Here is a 23,026-nt window from a genome sequence, read left to right as displayed (position 1 = left end):
TTGTGATTGCTCAGTACATGGAGTAAAATGTAAAACTCCAGAACATAATTCCAGAATAACATTTATGAACTTATGAAATATCAGCCTACATACCTATCTATCTATTCTGTGGGTTTTGTTTTTTGTTTTTGTTTTAAATTTATGTATTTATTTATTTTGGAGAGAGAGAGAGAATGTGAGATAAAGTGTGGCAAGGAGCAAAGGGAGAGATCTTTTTTTTTTAGATTTTTTTTATAAACACATAATGTATTTTTAGTCCCAGGGCAGGTCTATGAATCGCCAGGTTTACACACTTCACAGCACTTCATCACAGCACACACCTACCCCCGCACACCCACCCCAGTGTCCATAACCCCACCCCCTTCTCCTGACCCCTCTCCCCCCAGCAACCCTCAGTTTGTTCTGAGAGAATAAGAGTCTTATGGTTTGTCTCCCTCCCAATCCCATCTTGTTTCATTTATTCTTTTCCTACTGCCCAAGCCCCCCATGTTGCAGCTCCACTTCCTCACATCAGGGAGATCATATGATAGTTGTCTTTCTCCGATTGACTTATTTCGCTAAGCATAATACCCTCTAGTTCCATCCACATCGTCGCAAATGGCAAGATTTCATTCTTTTGATGGCTGAATAATATTCCATTGTATATATATACCACATATTCTTTATCCATTCATCTGTTGATGGACATCTAGGTTATTTCCATAGTTTGGCATAGTGGACATTGCTGCTATAAACATTCGGGTACACATGCCCCTTCGGATCATCACTACGTTTGTATCTTTAGGGTAAATACCCAGTAGTGCAATTGCTGGGTCATAGGGTAGCTCTGTTTTCAGTGTTGGTATGTATATTTCTAGCATAATATTTATGCTTCTCTTTCCTTCCTTCCATTACCTTTTTCAGTATAATCAAAACATGAGGGGATATTTATGTAATTTCACACCAACATAATAAAGCCAGTGCTGGGTGCCTGGGTGGCTCAGCTGGTTGAGTGACTGCCTTCAGCTCAGGTCATGATCCTGGGGTCCCGAGATTGAGTCCCACGTGGGGCTCCCTGCTCAGTGGGGAATCTGCTTCTCCCTCTGACCTTCCCCCTCTCATGCTCACTCTGTCCCATTCTCTCCTCTCTCTCAAATAAATAAAATCTTAAAAAATAAAAAATAAAGCAAGTGCTACTATATAAAATTTCCCTGTGAAATTATAAGATTGTAGTATATAATATTGTCTTGATTCAGTGATTTGCTTTTATAACTTTTACTTGGGTGTTTCAGTAATAAACTTTTATATAAATGGAAACTTACTGAAATACTGATTGGTTTATAAACAGTGCTATAGTAGATAAAAAGGAGGTAAAACAACTTTCATGGGGGAATATTCTTGTGGATTGTATAATTTGTACGTGCATGCATGCTTCTTTGATTGGATGAATTACCAGCTTTCCCTTATAAAACTCCAAGGCAATTTACACTTAATCATGCTGATGAAATTAGGTGAATTACTCAAGATTGCAGAATATAGGACTTAATTTATCATTTGTTATCTTTTCCAGATTTAATCAGGTTACATGAACTTAAAAGTTAAATACTTTGTCAGCAGTTTACATATGAAGTCTTACTAAAGCATGAAAGTCAAGTCTTTATCAAGTTTAAATATATATTTTAATACCCTAAAATGTATTTTAAGTAATTTATATTTATTTTTATATTACATTAGCACCTAAATGCACTATTTAGGTAGGTAAGGTAAGAATACTGATTTATGGAAGCTCTTTCTATTCTTCCTAACTTTCCTGCTGGTGTTAACTATCAAAATGGACTATTGTCTTTTAATTTTGTAACTTCATTGTTAAAATATAAAGTTGTAAGTTGGTTGTAATTTCACAAGTTATTTTTCCTACATTTGGGAATAAGTTAAAATGAGGCATTGGGAAAGAAATTATTTTTATTAGTTTATGTAGCCTTTTTTGATGGATTATTTATTTGGTAAGACACTTCACTTCCTTGAAGCAGTAAAATAAAACATATAGCAGTTTGCCTTGTTGGTATTTGTTAAAATGGGTAGCTTGGTTTCTACTCATGAATCATGTTAATTGAAAGAACCTGAAAGCTATTTAATATTTCATTTAGATTGTACTTGTTTTGTTATTGAGAGCTAGTTATTGGACAGATTTTTTTTTTTTTACATTTTATTTATTCCAGAGAGAGCCTGCATCTTTGGGGGGAGGGGTGGGCACAGAGGGAAAGGGAGAGTATCCCAAGCATACTCCCTGCTAAGCATGGATCCTGACCTGGGGCTCAATCTCAGGACCCCAAGATCTCAGTCTGAGCCAAAATCAAGAGTTGGATAAACCCAGGCACCTCTGGACAGATTTTTCTGAATGCCACTTGTTTTCTTGAATCTGAATTTTTGTTTCCTTCTTTCTTTGTTAATAAATTGTTAATAAAAATCATATTAAAGAATTTGAAATCATAAACTTAATAAAAGTCATGGATGATACTTCCAAAAAAAAAAAATAAGCCAAGAGAAAAAGAGTAAGGAACAGGGACTTAGCGTATGATAGCTCAGATAAATGGTGTACAAATATGCTCCATGTAAGGAGATGCCACTTTCATCCACATAGTCACTTATATGAAAACATGCAAGTGTGGCGATTTTAGCCTTGTCACTCGAGTCCTGATGCAGCTGGAGACTGCCCTCTTCCACACAAATCTGCATAGTGCATGGAGCCAGCCCGTTTACCCACTCAGAATTCTGAGCATGCCCTTACCCATGTGGCACACACATACCTGTTGTGATGCTCTCTGGGCATCCCCTGAGGTTGCTTTTGTCTCTCCACAGTCCATTCCCACCCCAACTCTGAACCTGACACAGATCCTAACCACCCTAACTCTGAACCTGACACAGATACTGGGGCGGTGGGGAGAGGGAAGGGTCTAGAGAAGCAATGTGTACATTGCAAGTGGCATTTGTGTCCCTCTTTCTGATGGCTTTTAAGAAAAGGCCAGATGTAGATGCATGTGTGATTGCAGCCAAGACTTCTCCTCTCTTGGGCTCAGTAAACTTCCTCTGGAAAGCTTTTTGGGTTGTGCAGTATTTCTGTTTGAAAATGGAAAGGCTTTTTTTCATTTGCAGGAAAGCAGTGCAAAAATTAGGGGTTGCCTTATAAAGACTCTATAATAGTGGACCTATTCTCAGTTTCCCATGGTGTCTTTTGCCGTCCACCAAGTCATTTTTTGGAAACAAAAACAAGATACAAGAATAGAGATGATCAAGATTCCATATTGCATCTTGGATTTATAGAAGGGTACAGTAGAGCCATAAGATACTTGCAAAAAAAGAATGTCATTCTGTTAAAAATAAATAAAATTGATCTTTGATTTTTTTTGTAAGACTGCTATGAGAAAAATGTCTTGAAACAATACTCCTCACAAATAGAGCTACTGAAAAAGCAAACTCAGAATATAAATTTGGTTTCAGTGGATCCTGCTGATATATTAAGAAATGAGATGTAATATTATTTACTCTTTGAAGATGCTTACCAAGATTTTGATTTTAAGTTTTTTTAATGTTCTCTAAATTATTTCCCCTTCCTCAAAGAAGCAAATTTCTTTTCCTCCCGCCTTCCTTCTCTCTTTCCTCCCCTCTCTTCTTCCCTTTCCCCTCTCGTTCCTTTTTCCCTGTCCCTCCATTCCTGTTCTCTTCTGCTCCATCTCTTTCTCTCCCCTCTATCTGCATTGTCTGTCTGTCCTTCCTTCTTTCCTTCCTTCCTTCCATTTTTTGCTCTATGTCTGGTAATTGTATACTGTCTTCATATTTTAAAATGTAGGTATGGTTTATTCTAGGTTATAGACATTCATCTTGTTTGCTTTATATGTAAGTACTTTGTTTTTCCATACTTTTAGGATTACTGCAGCTTTGTAGTACATCTTGAAGTCTGAGATTGTGGTACCTCCAGCTTTGTGCTTTCTCAAGATTATTTTTCCTATTTATCTCCTCCTTGAATGGGAAATCCAAAACAAGTAGAATTTTAATAAGGCGCCTTGATTAATAATGGCACTGTGGGGTGGGTGGGAAGAGAGCTGCCTGTCTGGCTATAGGCTCCCTAATGTGGTAATGCAGAGGGTCTTATTCTGGGTGGTAACCCCCACACCAGAAGCCTTAGTACTTCCTGGTTAATCAGTGAAATGTCCTTGAAAAACAGCTTGTGTTCCTGGATGTGGTTGGTCGGTTTAAACATTCTGCCTCCCAACCTGAAATCATTTTCCTGGGCAGTAGAGGTCAGGATGCATGGTTATTGAAACAGTTGTTGTGTGTGTCAGCTTTTAATTAACCTTGATTTTGGCTCTGCTTTTCACTTGCACCCTTAATCCCAATGACTCCCATCTTCACTGTAGCCACTTTATGCCATCTTCTGGATTGTGTCCCCTCTACTTTTTTTCCCTAACCCTTTGCTTTCCCATCTTCCTGAAACATAGTGCTATCTTCTCCCCTGTTCCTTGACTCCCTTCTCCTCTCTTCCTTCACTGTTCTGGGTGTATGCTCTTCAAATATTGATATTGTAATTACTATGGTATTAGGTAAGACTAGAAGGCAACACATTTTCTCAGTGTGCAACTTTCTGAAACATGCATATCAAAAGGCAACATCTGTTACAGTTTTTACTACCACCAGTATTTGAAATTTTCATTTTCATAACATCACAACTATTAATTTATTTTGCCAGCTAAAGTGTATATGTTTCTTGTTCTTACGTGTAATCTTCTGTAAGAAACTAGCAAATCCTTATTTTTTTTTGAGCTATTGTTATAATTTTCTATGAATTGTTTGTTGCTTTGAATTTCATAGTCACAGTGAAGTCCTGGGCTTTATAAGCCGTTTTCATAGAATCTTTATGCAGTATACTGACTCTTCATCACATTTGCTTCATATATCTTCTAGTCTTTGTTTTCACCCCAATTTTAATTATATTTACTTTATAAATTATATTTTAATTGAACATGTTTATCTGCTTCATGATTTCTAAACTTTGAAGTAATAAAAAAGTTACTACCCCTCCAGACAATTTATTCTAATTAATAATTTTAGTTTTGTTTTAATAAACTTTCTAAAATTAATTTTTGTGGAATACTCTTGCAGAATAATTTGGCAGTGCATTTTGAGAGCCAAGAAACTGTCTCTGTATTTTGATCCTGTTCTCAGAAGGTTTAATTAAAAGAAGGGATAAGAGTTTGTTTAGTGGTTTGAATTCAACTATATTCTTACTTTGTCAAAAGCTTTGAAGGACTAAAATGTAAAATATTTTTGTGTTTTCCAGATTATTGCTCAGTTGTAACAATTGTGGACCAGACAAATGTAAAGTTAACCTGCCTGCTCTTTAGTGGAAATTATGAAGCCCTTCCAATAATTTATAAAAATGGAGATATTGTTCGCTTTCATAGGTTGAAGGTATAGTTTGTACTGTCCAGAACTCGTATCTGTTTGAAGAGAACTGTGTATTTTTCTAGTTAGCCCTAATTATATAGTTGCTGTGGTAGAACATGGCAGTAAGCATTTCAGGAGACAAGAACAAATATAAATAATATTAGACATCAAATATTAATATTCAGAAACCTCTTCATTTGGACAAACTTTCTGCCTTCCCTCCACAAGAAATGCATTAGATGCCGTAATTTAGTCTCGTTGCAGCCTGTCTTCTCACTTCTGAATGTGGACTGATGCTCTGAAGGTTTCCATGTAGAGCTGATTATAAAAAAACAAACAAAAAAACACGCTAAGCCAACAGGGCTTTTTTTTTTTTATATATAAAATAATTATACAGTGATTGAGAGGTTGTATTATTTTTCCATTTGTTGTATTAAAGCATTGAGACATTAAGTATAAAATCAAAGTAAGTTGAACTTCATTTATGAAAAATGTGTTAAAACATGAACAGATATGTTGGTACTTTTAAAATTATGCTATCAACTGAATGTAAGGAAACCTTTAATATGAAGGTTAAGCTATCAAATAGTATATGATTTTTTTAAAAAAATTAAATACTTCAATATTTTAAATCCCTTAGGGTTTAAACATTTCAATCCCTTCATCTTTTCCTCTTATTATATGAGTTTCCATAAAGTTCTTTCATTATCTTGGTTGTCTTTCTTCTTCTAATACTTTAGTTTATCTATGTCCCTCGTGGTCAGTGCAGTGCCCATAGATGAGCACAATATTCTGGTGTGTTCTCTCTTGAGTTTTAGTGGGAATTACCTTCTTTATCTCTTATGCCTTTCCCTGAGAATAGATGAATAGTAGAGAATATTTGTGTAAAGTTAAAAAGGAAATAGAAATATTATCATTGTAGCAAATTTATCCCAACTTCAAAAAATAACTTATTTCTCATACTATTGTTTCAGACAGTGCACTCTTCCCTCCTCATGTTTTCAGTTGTTATTCTTGCTGTTGTTTAACTGAAGTAGGATATGCATCTCTCAGTTCTATTTATTTTAAAGAGAATAGACTGTAGGTTTTGTTTTGTTTTGTTTTGTTTTTGTTTTAGATTTTTATTTATTTATTTGACAGATAGATGACAAGTAGGCAGAGAGGCAGGCAGAGAGAGAGAGAGGGAAGCAGGCTCCCCGCTGAGCAGAGAGCCCGACGTGGGGCTCAATTCCAGGACCCTGGGATCACGTCCTGAGCTGAAGGCAGAGGCTTTAACCCACTGAGCCACCCAGGTGCCCCTAGGTTTTGGGTTTTTAATGTCTGGCTTATACTTGTGTGAGTCAACCATATTACTGCATATAGTTTCACTTTGTTCATTTTCATTGTTAAGTATGTGAATGCATCAGAATTTATATATTCTGTGGGGCATTCAGTTTGAGGATATTATGCTGCTATAAACAGTCTAATACATATCTTTTAGTGAGTATATATATTAATATTTTTATTATTAATGAAAAATTTACTGGCTAGGCTTAATATATTAGCTGTATCATGTTTACTTGAACATAGAGCAATAGAATTTATCTAATCTGAAGAATAAGGATAAATAAGACATTGACAGACCCTTGGGGACCTGTGCAATGATATCAAATTGTGAAACATCATTTGAGATGCACAAGAAAACTGTGTGAATGGGAAACAGAAATATTTATAGGAATACATAGAAATGACCAGAATTTTTCTAAATGTGATGGAAAACATTGACTTACAGATTTTAGAAACTCCGTGCACTCCATGCATGGCACCACAAAGCAAAGCATGCCTAAATAAATCCCTGTGAAACTACTGAAAAAGATTTGAAAAAAGAACTTGAAATGAGCTGGCAGAGAAATAACACATTCCATATAGGAAACTGTAATACGAGCTGTCTTTGATTTCTTATCAGAATTAATGGCACTTGAGGAACAAAGCAATGATAAATTTAAAGTGGTGATAGAAAATTGATTCACCTGGAATTTTGTATCCAGAGAAAATATTTTTCAAAAATGAGAGAATCCACGGTCAGCATATCTTTACTACTATTAAATGCTAAAGGATGGTGTTCAGGACAAAAAAGAATGCTACCAGCTAGAAACTTGATGGTTAGGAAATAACTAAAAACAAAGGAAATGATAAAAGACACTGTTTAGTTTTTCTTCCCATAATTTCATTAAAAGATAAATGACTATTTAAAAGGAAAATGGTAACATTAGTAAACATGGAGTTTATAAAATATGTAGAAGAATATGAACGATAGCACAAAGAATGGTTAGGGTGGTTAAGTGGAATTAACCACCGAAAGGTTAGTACATACCTTCAAAGATTATTACACTTTAAGTGTAAAATGGTATATGGGCAAGTGGGGAATATGACATGGAAAAGAGGGATGATACAGTGGAACTATATTGATTCCAAATAAAATTTGAGATAAGGATTCTTTTATAGCTCAGAGGAGGTAAACAATACTAGTAAGTTCAATATTAGACAGGAAAGGAACAATAGAAAAATAGTTTTTAAAAGCAAACAGGACACAAAAGGAAAACAAATAAGATAGACTTAAATATAATCATATCAATAATTTTATGTAAATGAACTAAACACTGGACTGAATAAAAAAAGAATAAATACCAATTTCCTACAAGAAATGAAGACTTCACAAACAAGTTATAAGTAAAACTGTAGAAAAGATATACCAAGCAAACAATAAGCGTAAGGAAAATGAAAGCACTTTATTAATATCAGACGGAGTATTGAGGGAGATTAAAAGGTGGGGGGATTTCATAAGGATAAAAAGATTGCTTAATGAAGAAGATGTAACCATGGTAAATGCACCTGCATCTCCCAGCCTGGCCTCAGAATTCGGAAGCCAGTCTTTGTGGCTTATCTTGGCCCACAGCCAGACTGGTGACACCTTGCCTCCCTGCTTTTTATTCACTTTGAAGTCTTGTATTTAAGCATTCTGATTTACCTTGTAATGGTCATAAATAATTGTCACTTACTTATTTTTCCCTTTGTAAATTATACGCTAGTAAGAAAAGTAAATGTAAAAGTGCAACTGGTAGGATCAGGGATTCGACTACCTAGACCTTTAAAAAATAGAAATAAATACTACATAGTGTTCTAAGTTTACATGGTGCTTGTGAATCTTGCTACAGCCCACTTGACTTTTACAATTTTGTGTGCTAATTAAGTAAAATATATTAAATAAGCATATCTTCTATTAACTATCCTGGCAAGACTTTATAATCTTCAAATTTCTTGAGTTTTGGGGTTCTCCGTCAGTAAGCTGTTTTGTTTTCTGCTTTGCCCAACTTCCTTAGATCCAAGTGTATAAAAAGGAGACTCAGGGTATCACCAGCTCTGGCTTTGCATCTTTGACATTTGAAGGAACTTTGGGAGCTCCTATCATACCTCGTACTTCAAGCAAGTATTTTAACTTCACCGCCGAGGACCACAAAATGGTAGAAGCTTTACGTGTTTGGGCATCAACTCATATTTCACCTTCTTCGACATTGGTAAAATTGTGTGATGTTCAACCACTGCAGTATTTTGACTTGACTTGTCAGCTCTTGGGCAAAGCAGAAGTGGATGGAGCATCATTTCTTCTAAAGGTAGGTATTTTAAATACTTGAAATTATAAATTAGCACCACCTACATATCTAAACAGAGCTTATATTTCATTCTGGTGGGATAAATGTGCATACTATTATATTATTATTAAGTATTAAGTATTATATTAAGAACTTTAAGTCTAACTTACCATTTTTGATAAGCCTTGATATTCATGCAAATCTACTCTTGAACTTACACTTTCAGAGGAAAAATAGCATTCTCAATAGTTTAAATATAGTTTATGCTTTATTTATTTATTAATATTAGTATTAATTAATAATTAGTGTTAATAAAATATAAAGTTGTTTTTTATGTTATATTTTAGTTGCAGTTCTACATACTCATATTTCTGCTTCCCTGTCAGGGTAGCCTTCCTTTTTACTTATTTGGCTAATTCATGTTGGGTTCTTTTCCCATGTCATTTCACGGCCTGTTTCATTGGGTAGATCACAGATAGTTTTGAAGTGTTTATTTTTGTTCTTGTTCTGTTTTGTTTTTAAATCAGCATGATTTTTTTTTTAATTTCTTTTCAGCGTAACAGTATTCATTGTTTTTGCACCACACCCAGTACTCCATGCAATATATATCAGCATAATTTTTAAAAAGTAATGTAAGGGGCACCTGGGTGGCTCAGTCTGTTAAGCGTCTGCCTTTGGACTCAGGTCATAATCTCGGAATCCTGGGATTGAGCCCCGCATCAGGCTCCCTGCTCAGCGGGCAACCTGCTTCTCCTACTCCCCCTGCTTGTGCTCCCTATCTCTCTGTCTCTGTCAAATAAATAAACAAAATCTTGAATAAATAAATAAATAAATAAATAGTAATGTAAGACCCATCTGATATTTGTTTATACCTGCCTCAATTTACTCATGAGTAGCTTTAAAAAAAAAAAAAAAAAAGATTTTATTTATTTATTTGACAGACACAGTGAGAGAGGAAACACAAGCAGGAAGACTGAGAGAGGGAGAAGCAGGCTTTCAGCTGAGCAAGGAACCCGATGCAGGGAGCGCAATCCCAGGAGCCAGATCCCAGGACCCTGGGATCATGACCTGAGCTCAAGGCAGACGCTTAACGACTGGACCACCCAGGCTCCCCGACTTATGAATAGCTTCTGAAAAAGTCAGTTGTCTGATATTAATCCACATCTACCCATCCTGTGCAGAATACATTTAAACAAGCACTGCTTCAGTTCTGCTCCTATCTGTCTCAAACAGTAGGATAAGAAACAGTACAAAAGCACAAGTATTGGGTTTAGCTTTATCATCATTTATACCTTGCCCTTTTGAAGGAATGGGGAAGATAGAAATCCCTGAATAAAAGATGAAGTTTTTAAAGTTGAAAGTGGCACATTTATATACACTTGAAATACTCTAAAAAAAATAATTGCATGCTATAAAAAAAGTTAAGTTGGGGCACCTGGGTGGCTCAGTGGGTTAAAGCCTCTGCCTTCAGCTCAGGTCATGATCCCAGGGTTCTGGGATCGAGCCCCACATTGGGCTCTCTGCTCAACGGAAAGCCTGCTTCCTCCTCTCTCTGCCTGCCTCTGCTTATTTGTGATCCCTGTCTGTCAAATAAATAAATAAAATCTTAAAAAAAAAAAAACAAAAAGTTAAGTCAAGTGTCTGCCTTCAGCTCAGGTCATGATTCCAGGGTCCTGGGATTGAGGCCCACATCAGACTCCCTACTCAGTGGGAAGCCTGCTTTTCCCTCTCCCACTCCCTCTGCTTGTGCTCCCTCTTTCTCTTTCTCTCTCTCTCAAATAAATAAATAATCATACAAAAAAACACTGTACACTGTACGAATAATATATTCATGATAAAAAGCGTCATTTCAGATTGATGAAGACAGATGTTGAATAGTTATTGTTATCTATTTGGAAAAAGGAGTCAGATCTATTTATAAAATATACAAATTCCTAACAGATTAAGTATTGATACAAAATTACAAAAGTTCTAGAATTTATTAAAAAAGAAAAAAAAAAGACTAGATTGTAAGTGATTAAAACTGAAGCATAAAATAGTGTAGCAACACTCTACTCTCTCAGCTCCTCCCCCAAGACTGGTAGCTTCGTCTAGAAAGCTATTTTGAAGTCACAAAAACAGTATACATGAAATGAAGGAACAGTTTCCAAGGGGAGAAAAATGTTTGGGACATATAATGTAACTATTCCCAAAGTGTTTGTTCTGGTTCTTTGAATAATCTAGGGAACAGTGAGTGACCCAAACTCAACGATTGTTTATTTGAAATTTGGCACAGTCACCAACATTATTGAATACTTCCTCTGTAAGCTGACCCTGGCAGACAACCTCTCTTGTAGAAAAATCAGTGTTTTCTGTTCAGTAAGCCTGTTTCTCTTGTCCAGCCAAATTTCTTACATACAGAGGCATTCTTACCTCATGCCAGATGTCTCTTGCCATGCCCTTTATAACAAAGCGTAGCAGTGTCTTAAAAGCCTAGCACAACACAGGCTAGCCGACATGTTGAGGGTGATGTAGTGCATACTTACTCATCTTGTGCCCTTTGTCTCAACATGGTTTACATAGCAATCCAATATATCTTTTCCTTTTCCAGCACCCATGATTTTCAGGCATTTGAATTCATAGCCTCTACCATAAACCAAATGTTTCTGTCTGTACTTTAAAGGCCTTTTCCGAATTAGAACGAAGTGAAAAAATGAGCAAAGTTTAGAATACATTCCTAAAAGTTAGGGATTTATACTTAAGAAAATTAGCAGATATAGTCATAAGGGTTTATATATAAGATGGTAAGAAGGATATATTCAACAATGTTAGTACTTCTTTTTAAGTAGTGTGAATTTTTTTCCTGTTTACATTTACTACATATCCTGTATCTATGCAGTCCTTTACAATCAGAATATACACCATATTTAAAGTTCAACAGATATTTGGGGGAATACTTTTATTGATGTTTAAATTATATTATTAACAGCAAATAAAACTCTTTTAAAAATCTTTTACAGTTACACAAAATGATCATTAAACTTTGCTCTACCCTATCATGGCAGGTATGGGATGGCACCAGGACCCCGTTCCCATCTTGGAGAGTCTTAATACAAGACCTTGTACTTGAAGGAGATTTAAGTCATATCCATCGGCTGCAGAATCTGACAGTAGACATTTTAGTCTATGATAATCATGTTCAAGTGGCAAAATCTCTGAAGGTGATGTTGAGTAGCAAGTGTTTGCTCTCTTTGTTTTTATAAATGCGGGTTAAGTCACATTTACAGATATTTGAGGTCTAGAAATTAACTCCAAATTTATTTTTTCTTTAATTTTTAATTTAAAATATATTGGAAAAAAACTCAATTATTGGAAGATGCATTAAGTTATAGTGGCTTAACAACTTTTTAAAGTAAAATTAAATTCCCTGGAAATTTCCAGGAAAAATTTTTTGTATGAAGTTGTATAAAATATTTGTAAGCTTAAATGTTAAGCTTTATTAATTGATTTTTCAAAATCTAACCTACAACTTTGTACTCCTTAATTTAAGAAACTTTTTTTAAGATTTAATATTTTATTTGATAGAGCACAAGTAGGCAGGGGTGGGGGGGAAGCAAGCTCCTCGCTGAGCAGAGAGCTTGATGTGGGTGTGGGGGGTGGGAGAGTGGATCCCAGGATCCTGATGTCATGACCTGAGCCAAAGGCAGAGGCTTATGTCCCTGACCCACCCAGGTGCCCTAGTTTCAGAAATTGTTAATCCACCTCATAAATTGTGTGTGTATATACTATATAGTTTATTAGAATTTGCTCACTGCTTTTGAGTTATTTTTTAGGTAAAAGTGAACTGTCCAGATATGGCACTTCTTGATTATTAATATTGGGAATATTTTATTTTATTTTTTAAAATTCCTTTATTTGCAAGTATCTTTTCTAGCAACAAGTGGCATCAATAATAGCAATAATAATAGTAATATTTGTCAAGCACATCATATGTATTTAGTACTATCCTGTGCAGTTGGTATTGTCACCTTTCACATTTTATTTATTTATTTATTTATTTATTAAAGATTTTATTTATTTATTTGACAGAGAGAAATTACAAGTAGATGGAGAGGCAGGCAGAGAGAGAGAGAGAGGGAAGCAGGCTCCCTGCTGAGCAGAGAGCCCGATGTGGGACTCGATCCCAGGACCCTGAGATCATGACCTGAGCCGAAGGCAGCGGCTTAACCCACTGAGCCACCCAGGTGCCCACCTTTCACATTTTACAAATGGGAAAACTGAGCAGTCACAGGTTAAGCCCAAGATTTCATGGCTACTTGGGTGAAGCCAGTATTTGAATATAGTATTTGTTTCCAGGATCAGTCCTTTTAAGCGGTGTAAAGAAATGACTTTCTTTATTGCAAATAGATTCTGTCCTACCTTTAGGGAGTTATACAGCCTACTTATAGAAAGTTATATGGCCTACTTATGGGAAGAAAACAGTAAAAGTAAATTGCAGTTGTTTTAGATCTGAATTTTATGCCCAGTTTCCCTTTGTAAATAAATGTTCTTGAAGAAGGAAATCGTTCTCACACACACAAATAAACCCACCCAAATAAACTCAAATCGATAAATTAGGTTAAAGTCAGGATCCAGGAAGGTGATAACTGAATTTTCTTGTCCTTTTAAGTGTGTGTGTACATGCTTTCATACCTAACATATAAAATGACGCTGAAGATGCATTTTGATGCTTTTCCCTAATTTTCTCTACATTGATTACTTTATTTTGAAAACAAATGTAATGATAAAACCAACTCAGAGTCTTTTTTAAATACAGAGTTTTGGGGCACCTGGATATCTCAGTAGGTGAAGCATCTGTCTTGGGGTCAGGTCATGATCCTGGGGTCCTGGAATCAAGTCCTGCATCCTACTTCCTGCTCAGCGGGGTGCCTGCTTCTCCCTTTCCCTCTCTCTCTTACCCACCAGCTTGTGTGCTCGCTCCGTCTCAAGTAAAATAAATACAATCTTAAAAAAGAAAACACACATAGAGTTCTTATGAATGAAAAAGATTTACATTTTTAGATTCTACTTTCACAATTTAATTCCCTTCTCTTTCTCTGTGCTGCTTTTATAGGTTTTTCTGTTCTCCCTCGCTTGTCCTGATTCCCTTGTCCAGGTCATAACAACAGCTAGCACAGTGTTTTCCTTATAGTAAGGCTGAAGTAAATAATATCTACTAGTGAATGAGTGTGAATTTATGTCAGATTTTTTTCAGATCCCTTTTTGTCTGCTTTATCTCACCCACTAGAGGGTGCTCTGAGCACACATTACTAAGAAACTATAGGGCACTTAATCTTTTTCTGAAAATACCATAACATTACATTATTTATCTGTAATATAATAGAAAAATGAAAAGGATTTTCTCTCTGTAAGTAATGTAACTGGAAGCTTTTATTTAATGTATATGTTTATTTGTTTTAAGACAACTTTATACAATTTGATAGTAAGAAATCCTGGGTCAGATGACATTGATACAAATGAATTCTTATCAGTACTTGAAGACAGCTGTTCGAAATTGCATTTTTATTCTGAAATACATGGAACAGATTTTTGTTGTATAGGAACAGGAAAAAATTTTTTAATAAAGAATAATTAACACAATCTTAAAGTATAATATAATTGGCTTTTATATATGTTTTATAATTGAAATCATTCTTAACATTTTTCCTCAATTTTGCTTTTAAGTGTTAACACAGGCACACATGCATAAACCCACATATACATGGAAACACACACACACACAAATATTTTGAACTTTTTATCTAGAAATTAAATCGCTATATTCCCAATCATCAGTCCTATCCTGACATAATTTAAAAATAATTATAAAAAATACTTAGTCATAATTATGTTTTGGCCTTCAGGGACCCAAGAGCTATAGTTCAACTGGTTATTTTCAGACATGTAGAGGGAATTTCTTGATAGTTTGTAAGGAATATTAAAATTATTTCTAAAGGGATAATAATTTCTTAATAGCTTTATTTGCTTTGCTTTATTTTTGATGTTTACTGAAATGATTTTATCACAGTTTTTGAAAGTGCATTTTTGTAATTTTGGTTATGACTCCCTCACTTCTTTGTTTAGAATCTGATCTCATTACTGACAAGACTAAGCGGTATGTGTCTATTACAGTAGAACATCTGGCACATTTCATAGTATATTTAGCAAGCTTAAAAAAAAATTCCAATGCTGCCTCCAGAAGGAATTTCTGGAAATAACAGTTTGTCATCTTGATAGACTATATAAATAAATTCTTTCTTGGTCTTTGTTGTTTTATTATGAAAGACAGAAGTAGAAAAGTTAGTGTAATAAATATCCATGTGCCTATCAATCATCTAAACTTAACATTTTCTTTAAAATTTAACATTTTTAAATGCTCTACTACACTAATTTCAGGTACTTTTAATTTTTAGGACATAAATCTCTACATACTGAATCTTCTTTGTACCTCTGTTCATTCTTAGTTTTTGCTCCCTAGTACCTCCCTTCTGTTTATCCTAATATGTAGTTATGTACACCCATGTTTATTATGCTTTAAGTACTTATCTCTGAAAAATACGTATGGTATATGTATTATTTTCTAATTTACTTTCTTTGAAATTATATTTTTAAGATAAATCCATGTTTATATATGTATCTGCATTATCAGCACAGGCTCTTAATTATAATAGCTTTATTTTTATTTTTTATAGCTTTATTTTTAAATGATACTTTGTAGAGATACCTGGGTGACTCAGTCGGTTAAACTGCTGCCTTTGGCTCAGGTCATGATCCCAGGGTCCTGGGTTCGAGTCTCACATAGGGCTCCTTGCTCAGCAGGGAGCCTGCTTCTCTCTCTGTCTCTGCCTGCTGCTCTGCCTGATTGTGCTCCGTCCCTCTCTCTCTCTCTCTCTCTCTGACAAATAAATAAATAAATAAATAAAATTCTGTAGATCAAGCGAACCTTCCCCTCTCCCTTTCCAGTTTAGTCTTCAGACTTGACTTGCTGTTCACGTTCATACACATTTTCAGATCAGCTTTTCAAATTCCGTAAAAGACACTGGGGATTTTGATTGAAATTACACTGATTTTAAAAATTAATTTGGGGGGAGATTACTATCTTTATAATGTTGAAGTTTTTTGTTTATGAATATGATATCTTTCTCCATGTGTTTAGGCCTTTAAAAAATTTTTTTTATATCTACACAGTAGGACATTTCTCTAGAGGGAGGTGGTTTTTTATTTATTTATTTATTTTAAGTAAACTCTTCACTCAATGTTGGACTGGAACTCATGACCCCAAGATTAAGGGTCACATGCTCTACTGACAAAGCCAGCCATGGACCAGCACATGTTTAGGTCTTCTTTAAGTTCTTTTTATATACTATACTGGTGTGTTACCTATATTTTAAAAGGATCACAGAGTGATAAATGTCCAGAAAGAGTGAGACAAAAGTAAATAGAAGTTTTTTCTTCCAGTGTCTTAGTTTGGACACCGTGAGGAAAATCAGTTTTGTTGTGTTTTCTTTTTTCTTTCTGTGTTTTCCTTCTCTGACTCTTTTTATCCTGTACCCATGCCATATTGTAGGGGTCAGTGGAAAAAGAGAAAAAAAGACCTAAATCCCTACCTCCTTACAAAAACAGTACTGGGAGGAAAAAGTTTCTATAGCTTCTTTCTTTGAGTAGGTGTCAGTTTCTTTGATTAACATTCTGTATCTGTCATTTTAAGTCTTCTACATTAAAAGAATATCAAATACTCTACATTTAAAGGACATTTTTAAGATTAAGCAAGGTATCTAAAATTATAGAATCTTTAGTTCAAAATTATAATTGGTTTAATCTTGTATTTGAACTCAGAATTGTATAGGCACAGTGCTTATTACAAAAGTTTTCTTTCCATAAAACTTGTGGAATAGGGGAATATTTTAATATTACATTTAAAAAAATTCTAGTATTCTCATAATGATAATATTTTAGCAATCATTTAAATCTTTTTTTAAAGATTTTTTTTTTATATTTATTAGAGAAACAAAGATAGCGACAGAGAGCATGAGTGAGATGAGTAAGCATGAACAGAGAGGAGGGGGAGAAGCAGATTCCCCACTGACCAGGGAACCCCCTCCCAAGGCGGGGCTTGATCCACCTGATCGAGGATCATGACCTGAGCCAAAGGCAGACGCTTAGCAGACTGAACCACCCAGGCGTTCCAAATCTTACCTTAAAGTAGCTAAAACAAGTTATTTTCAGTAACCTCAAACAGTTTTCCAAATCAAGTAGAGGGCTCGAGTTTGAGTTTAAGCAATGGTTTCTTAACTACTGCATTTTATTAATACTAAGACTCAGTCTTATTTCACACTTTAATATCTCTTACATGGAAATATTTCTTCCATTTGGAAAAAAAACATACAGATGGATACATATATATAGAGAGAGATACATGCATGTTTACATGTACTTATATATTGTATGTAGATGTGTATACATGCATTTAGGTAAACATATATCTATGTGTGTATATATATATGGATACACACACACACACACACACACACACCCATATACTTTTCTATGTATACACATGTGTGCATGCACACACAGAAATGCACACACATTTTGGTTTTGATACAGTGTCCTTAGGGCTATTACCTAGCACAGACCGGTATAACACACCAGGACCTTTCTGATCAGTAAGTACCCCTGATTGTTGGTCTTATGCCCCACATTGCTTTGTTAAGTATTTTATGTATCAGAAATTGTTTGATCTTTTGACATTTTCTAAATAATAAATCATATATTTTTAGGTTGGAAGCTTTCTTAGAATTTATAGCCTCCATACCAAACTTCAGTCAGTGAATTCGGAGAACCAGGCAACATTGTTAGCTCTAGAGTTTCATCTCCATGGTGGTACCAGTTACGGCCGGGGAATCAGAGTCTTGCCAGAGAGTAACTCTGATGTGGATCAATTGAAAAAGTAAGTATATTATATGCCTATTTAGAAATTGTAAATAAGGTATTAATGAAGCTGCTTCCAAGATCCTGTTGTACTGGACTGGGGTGGATGGATCTGCTAAGTTCTTTGTAATCGATCCTCATAACTTGTGCCAACTATCCATTTGTTTAAATAGATGAACCAAATGAAATAGAAATCAAGCAATCACAGGTTCAAATAGCTAAATAATAGAGCGAGGAATGTAGTCTTAGGTTTCCAGTAGTTACTTGTGCACTTAGGTCTACTCTGTGCTTGTGCTCTTTTTTTTTTCCACCGTTTGGCACATTTCCCAAGTACACCAACAGACAGTTGAAACTGGAGTTTAGCTAGAGTTTGGAAGACTTGATACATATCTAGAATTCCAAACATACATAATTCTGCCATGAAAAATATTATCTATTTAAAGTGCCTGTGACTGATAAAATAGGTATCAGAAGTGTTTTGGAGTATCATATTTTAAAAACTTTTCGATGTGCCCATAAAGTGAATAGTATCTTAAGTCCTGCTACATTGGCAGTTTTCTTTTTTGTGACACATCCCTAATGTTCACTGTGTACAGAAACTTTCACCAGTAATCTACAAAAGTAAAAATAAATCTTCTGCCTATCTTCAAAGAGCTCTAGAAAATAAACCCCATTCAGTAAGTTGAAATGAAATAATATTTTTACATTTTAACGTATTGAAATCAGCATGACTTTTAAAACCAATTAAATTAGCTATTTTAATCATCTTGTTTCAGTTTTACTTATTTCTTATATTGCCCGATATAGAGCACTTTCACTTTGGACTCTGGAATGAGATTCTTCTAACAGAATGCCATCATTAAATTCCCAGTTTATTTTTGTTTGCAGCATTTCATCATCCTACTGTTTTACTCATATCTTTGTAGAATCCGGTTTTTTATATTTAGAGTTACCTTTGGGGTAGCCATAGACCTTCTACTGAAGAAGTTATACACATACACACATAATTTTTATACAGTTTCAGTGATTTCTTGGTTTCTAAGGATAGAACTAAACTGGTCATATTGACTTTGTTTTATGCAATTTGATTTGAAATTATATTCTTTCAATTGTAGGGTTTTAGAAGCTGCCGATTTGACAGCCAATCAGTGTTTTGATGGTATATGCCATTCAGAACACGAGGACAGCTTTCGGACTCTTTCAAGTAAGGACAGTTTTTAATGTTAATGGCTTAGTCCTTGCTAACTGAAATAAATGGCTTTATCAGTATTAGTTCTCTTTTTCAATATCATCCCATCTCTGCCTCTCTTTTTTGGTTAAATCCATATTCATTGTAAAGGAATAGGGTAAATCTATATCTGTGTCCTATGTAAAGGTAACATTATTTCTGCCTTAATTGTGTAATGGCATTTTCAAATTGGAATGGTAGTGATTACTTAATTTGTGATATACGTAGTTATTTATGTATATATGATATGTTATGTGTATATATATGTACATGTGTATCTATTCATTAAAATTCTGTATTTCCTAGGCAACCACTTGCCAGTTTCTAAAATGAACAGTGGTTGTTTTTGCTGCTTCATTTCAAAGAGCTAGATTACTTTTTGATCATACATATTTTAGAAATACACATGGTCTCCAGTCTTTATCGAATTCATCAAGTTCCTAGTTACAGGATCTTAAACAAACACTTGGTTCTATATTTATATTATTGCCTACCTGAATAGGTGACTATTCAAATCCAAATTGAAATTTTACAGATTTTCTCCTTCACAATTTTGCTTTCATATATGCTGGTACTTTCTGGGGCCTAGAATCTATGTCATGTTTTTATCCCATATTTTTTATTTCAATGTAACTCCTTCCATTATGATATTAACTATTTCATGAGTATTTTCTCTTCTATACCAGTAATGATAAGCATTAAAATTAACATGTATTACTTGGGCTAGCCACTTACTAAGTGCCTAATCTTAACAGCACTCCATTGAGTTTGAAATTTTTTTGTCCCTTTTACAGGAAACTGAGGCTTTGAGTGATGGGGGTCATGTCATTTGCCCAGGGTTACTAAACTATTAACTGATGGCAAAGTCAGATTCAAGTGCAGCTTATTTATTTTTTTGTACGTATTTTAAGTTTATTTCTTTATTCTCTCTGCCTTATTTAGTCTCTCCACATTTCCTAGCATCTTGGTGATGGCATTTTAGCCCATCTGTGATTACTTAAACTACCATTAACAGGCCAATCTACTTCAATTGACAGTCATTTGGGGACAGCATAATTTGTAATTATGCTTTTTGAAATGTCTTTTCTCCTTTTACAAAGATTTTTAAATTGTTTTAAATTATAAAGTTAATACTTATGTCATTATATCAAGTTACAAAGTTTCCCCATGTCCTTGTGCCCCCTTCTGAGGTTATGTTAATAGTTTAGTGTGGTTTCTTCAACACTTTCATGTTTATACAAATATATATACCTATACATAGACGGACACGACTTTCCCCCTCTGTTTAAAATATCTGTCAACTTGGAGCACCTGCGTGGCTCAGTTGGTTAAGCGTAACAACTCTTGATTTCAGCTCAGGCCTTGATTTCAGGGTTGTGAGTTCAAGCCCTGCATTGGGCTCCACGCTGGGCATAAAGCCTACTTAAATTTTAAAAATGGGACCATACTCTACTGTTGTTTTATTTATCAGTGGATAATAGACCTTTTATGGTCTAATCCATGTTACTCGAACTTATTTTTTTAATAGTATACAGTATTGTATACTATTAAATATGATAATGTGATTCTAACATTGTAAATCCAGCTATTTTCCGTTTGACAGACATTCAGGTTGTTTCCAGTTTTTAGCTCTTAACAAATAATGCTTTGAAAACCATCCTTGAACAATTGTATGTTCCTGCTTTTCTTTCTCTAAAATAAACTCCTAAAAGACAGGTTGGCAAATCAAAGGGTAAGCACATCTTTTATTTTAATAGATGCTGTCAGATTATATGACAGAATGTCGTAAGATTCATATGCAAATAACACTCTAGGAAAATGTCCTTTCCTCATACTCTCAGTGGTATTGGAGGTTAGCAGTATACGTTACGTTTTGACAGTTTGGCAGGTATAAGGTGATATCTTAGTTTCCTGAGTACTTGGAAACCTGAAAATATTACATATTTATCAGCCCTTTTTACCTCCTCTTCTTTGAATTGTCTGTTCTTATCCTTTACCTGATTTTCTGTTGGATTTTTTAACCTTTTTTTTCCCCTCAGTTTGTGGGAGACCATGTATATATTTTACACTTATTATTACACTTCTAGTCTTATCATTTGACTGCTTTTAAGGTTTTTGCCATTGTTTTCACTCATGCAGAATGGCTGATACTAAGGAATCAGATTCATTGAAATTATACTTTGCCAGCTTGAGTTGTCCATTCAAGTTCTCTTGTCATGGATTCTTATAACATTTCTTAGTAATGTTGAAGAAGAAGGACAATGAATCGTATGTTTATATATGATGCCACATAAAATAAGTTAGAACTTACTATACTATTATCTGTAATAGAATGTAAGCTAAAGTAATTGCAAAATATGGATACCTTTTTAGTCTCAAATTCTTCATTTTAAAATGAAAGTACTATTAAAACCTACTGCTCTGTTCACTACTTCTGCTTTCTTGTTAAAGTAAAATCCTATGTTATGGTGTTCGTCAAGTCATCCTATTCAGTTTAATAAGTTTAATTAATATCTTACCTACTTCTCCCTTTGTTTCATTTGCAATGTATTTTTCCCAAAATAATAAAAATTTTCAAACATACAGAAAAGTTGAAACAGTTGTACAGTGAGCACTCAAATACCTACTACCTGGGTTGTCTTTGCTCTGTCATATACTTCTCTGTCTTTTAATCCATTAGTCCATCTTATATTTTGACATATTTCAAAGTAAGTTGCAGATGTAAATGTACCTCCTAAGCACTTCAGAATAAATATCATTAACTAAAATTCAATATTTGTTGAGGATTTTTTTTAATTTTTGGTGTAAAAAAATTTTTTTAAAGATTTAATTAATTTATTTATTTGACAGAGAGATGGAGATCACAAGCAGGCAGAGAGGCAGGCAGAGGCAGAGAGAGAAGCAGGCTCCCCACTGAGCAAGGATCCTGATGTGGGGCTTGATCCCAGGACCCTGAGATCATGACCCGAGCTGAAGGCAGCATCTTAACCCACTGAGCCACCCAGGTGCCCCTGGTGTAAAATTATATACAGTGAAATGGATATGTTAAGTGTACCATTCCATGAGCTTTGGCTATATATAAGCCCATGTAAGTTAAATCCCTTTAAAAATCTAAACATTACCCTTGTTGAAGAAAGTTCCCTCGTGCTTCTTCCCAGTCAATCCTTATCCCCACTCCAGCCCCATGAATTGATTTTTTTTTTCCACCATAGATAATTGTGCCTCTTCCAGAACTTCCAATAAATGGAATAATATATTATGTACTCTTTTACGTACTGTATGTTTTTAAAATTCATCCATATTGCATGTATTAATAGTTTGTTCCTTTTTAATTCCTAGTAGTATGGTATGAGGTAGACATTTTCTTAAATACGAATTTCCAGTCATTGTAGCACCATTAGTTCCTTTCTATAAGATTACTTGTGTGTCTGTCAGAAATCAAGTGAATATAAACATGGATTTATTTCTGGGCTGTCCAGCTGGAAATACTTAATAGTATGGTGTGAAGTAAGCATTTTTTTTCCCTCATACTAATTTCCAGTTGTTGCAGTACCAGAGTTTTGCTCTCCTTTTGGATTGTCTTGCTGCCTTTATCAAAAATGAAATGCAGATTTCTTTGTAGGCTTTCTTTGTAATTTTGTTGCTAGGTTTGTCAGTCTTTACACCAGTATCATGTATTTCCTTGATTATTACAGCTTTATAGTAAGTCTTGAAGTCTGGTAGTATAAGTCTTCCAGTTTTGTTCCTTTTTCAGGATTGTATTTTATATTCTAGGTTCTTTACATTTTCACTTAAGTGA

The 23,026-nt window shown here is 34.6% G+C and overlaps 1 protein-coding gene across 6 annotated transcripts in view; it reads left to right on the top strand.

The window, feature by feature from the left end:
* The window catches only part of POT1 (protection of telomeres 1), an 80,169-nt gene that overhangs the window by 38,505 nt on the left and 18,638 nt on the right, over positions 1 to 23,026 (top strand). For all 6 annotated transcript variants that reach the window (XM_044246502.1, XM_044246505.1, XM_044246500.1 and 3 more), the window contains exons 8-12: positions 5,315 to 5,445; positions 8,781 to 9,071; positions 12,095 to 12,250; positions 17,849 to 18,018; positions 19,115 to 19,203. In XM_044246502.1, the coding sequence (XP_044102437.1) occupies positions 5,315 to 5,445; positions 8,781 to 9,071; positions 12,095 to 12,250; positions 17,849 to 18,018; positions 19,115 to 19,203 (837 nt within the window). The remainder of the gene's footprint in view (positions 1 to 5,314; positions 5,446 to 8,780; positions 9,072 to 12,094; positions 12,251 to 17,848; positions 18,019 to 19,114; positions 19,204 to 23,026) is intronic.

Source organism: Neovison vison, chromosome 4 (genome assembly GCF_020171115.1).
Source record: "Neovison vison isolate M4711 chromosome 4, ASM_NN_V1, whole genome shotgun sequence".
Taxonomy (NCBI): domain Eukaryota; kingdom Metazoa; phylum Chordata; class Mammalia; order Carnivora; family Mustelidae; genus Neogale; species Neogale vison.
This window is presented reverse-complemented; position numbering and strand designations above follow the sequence as displayed.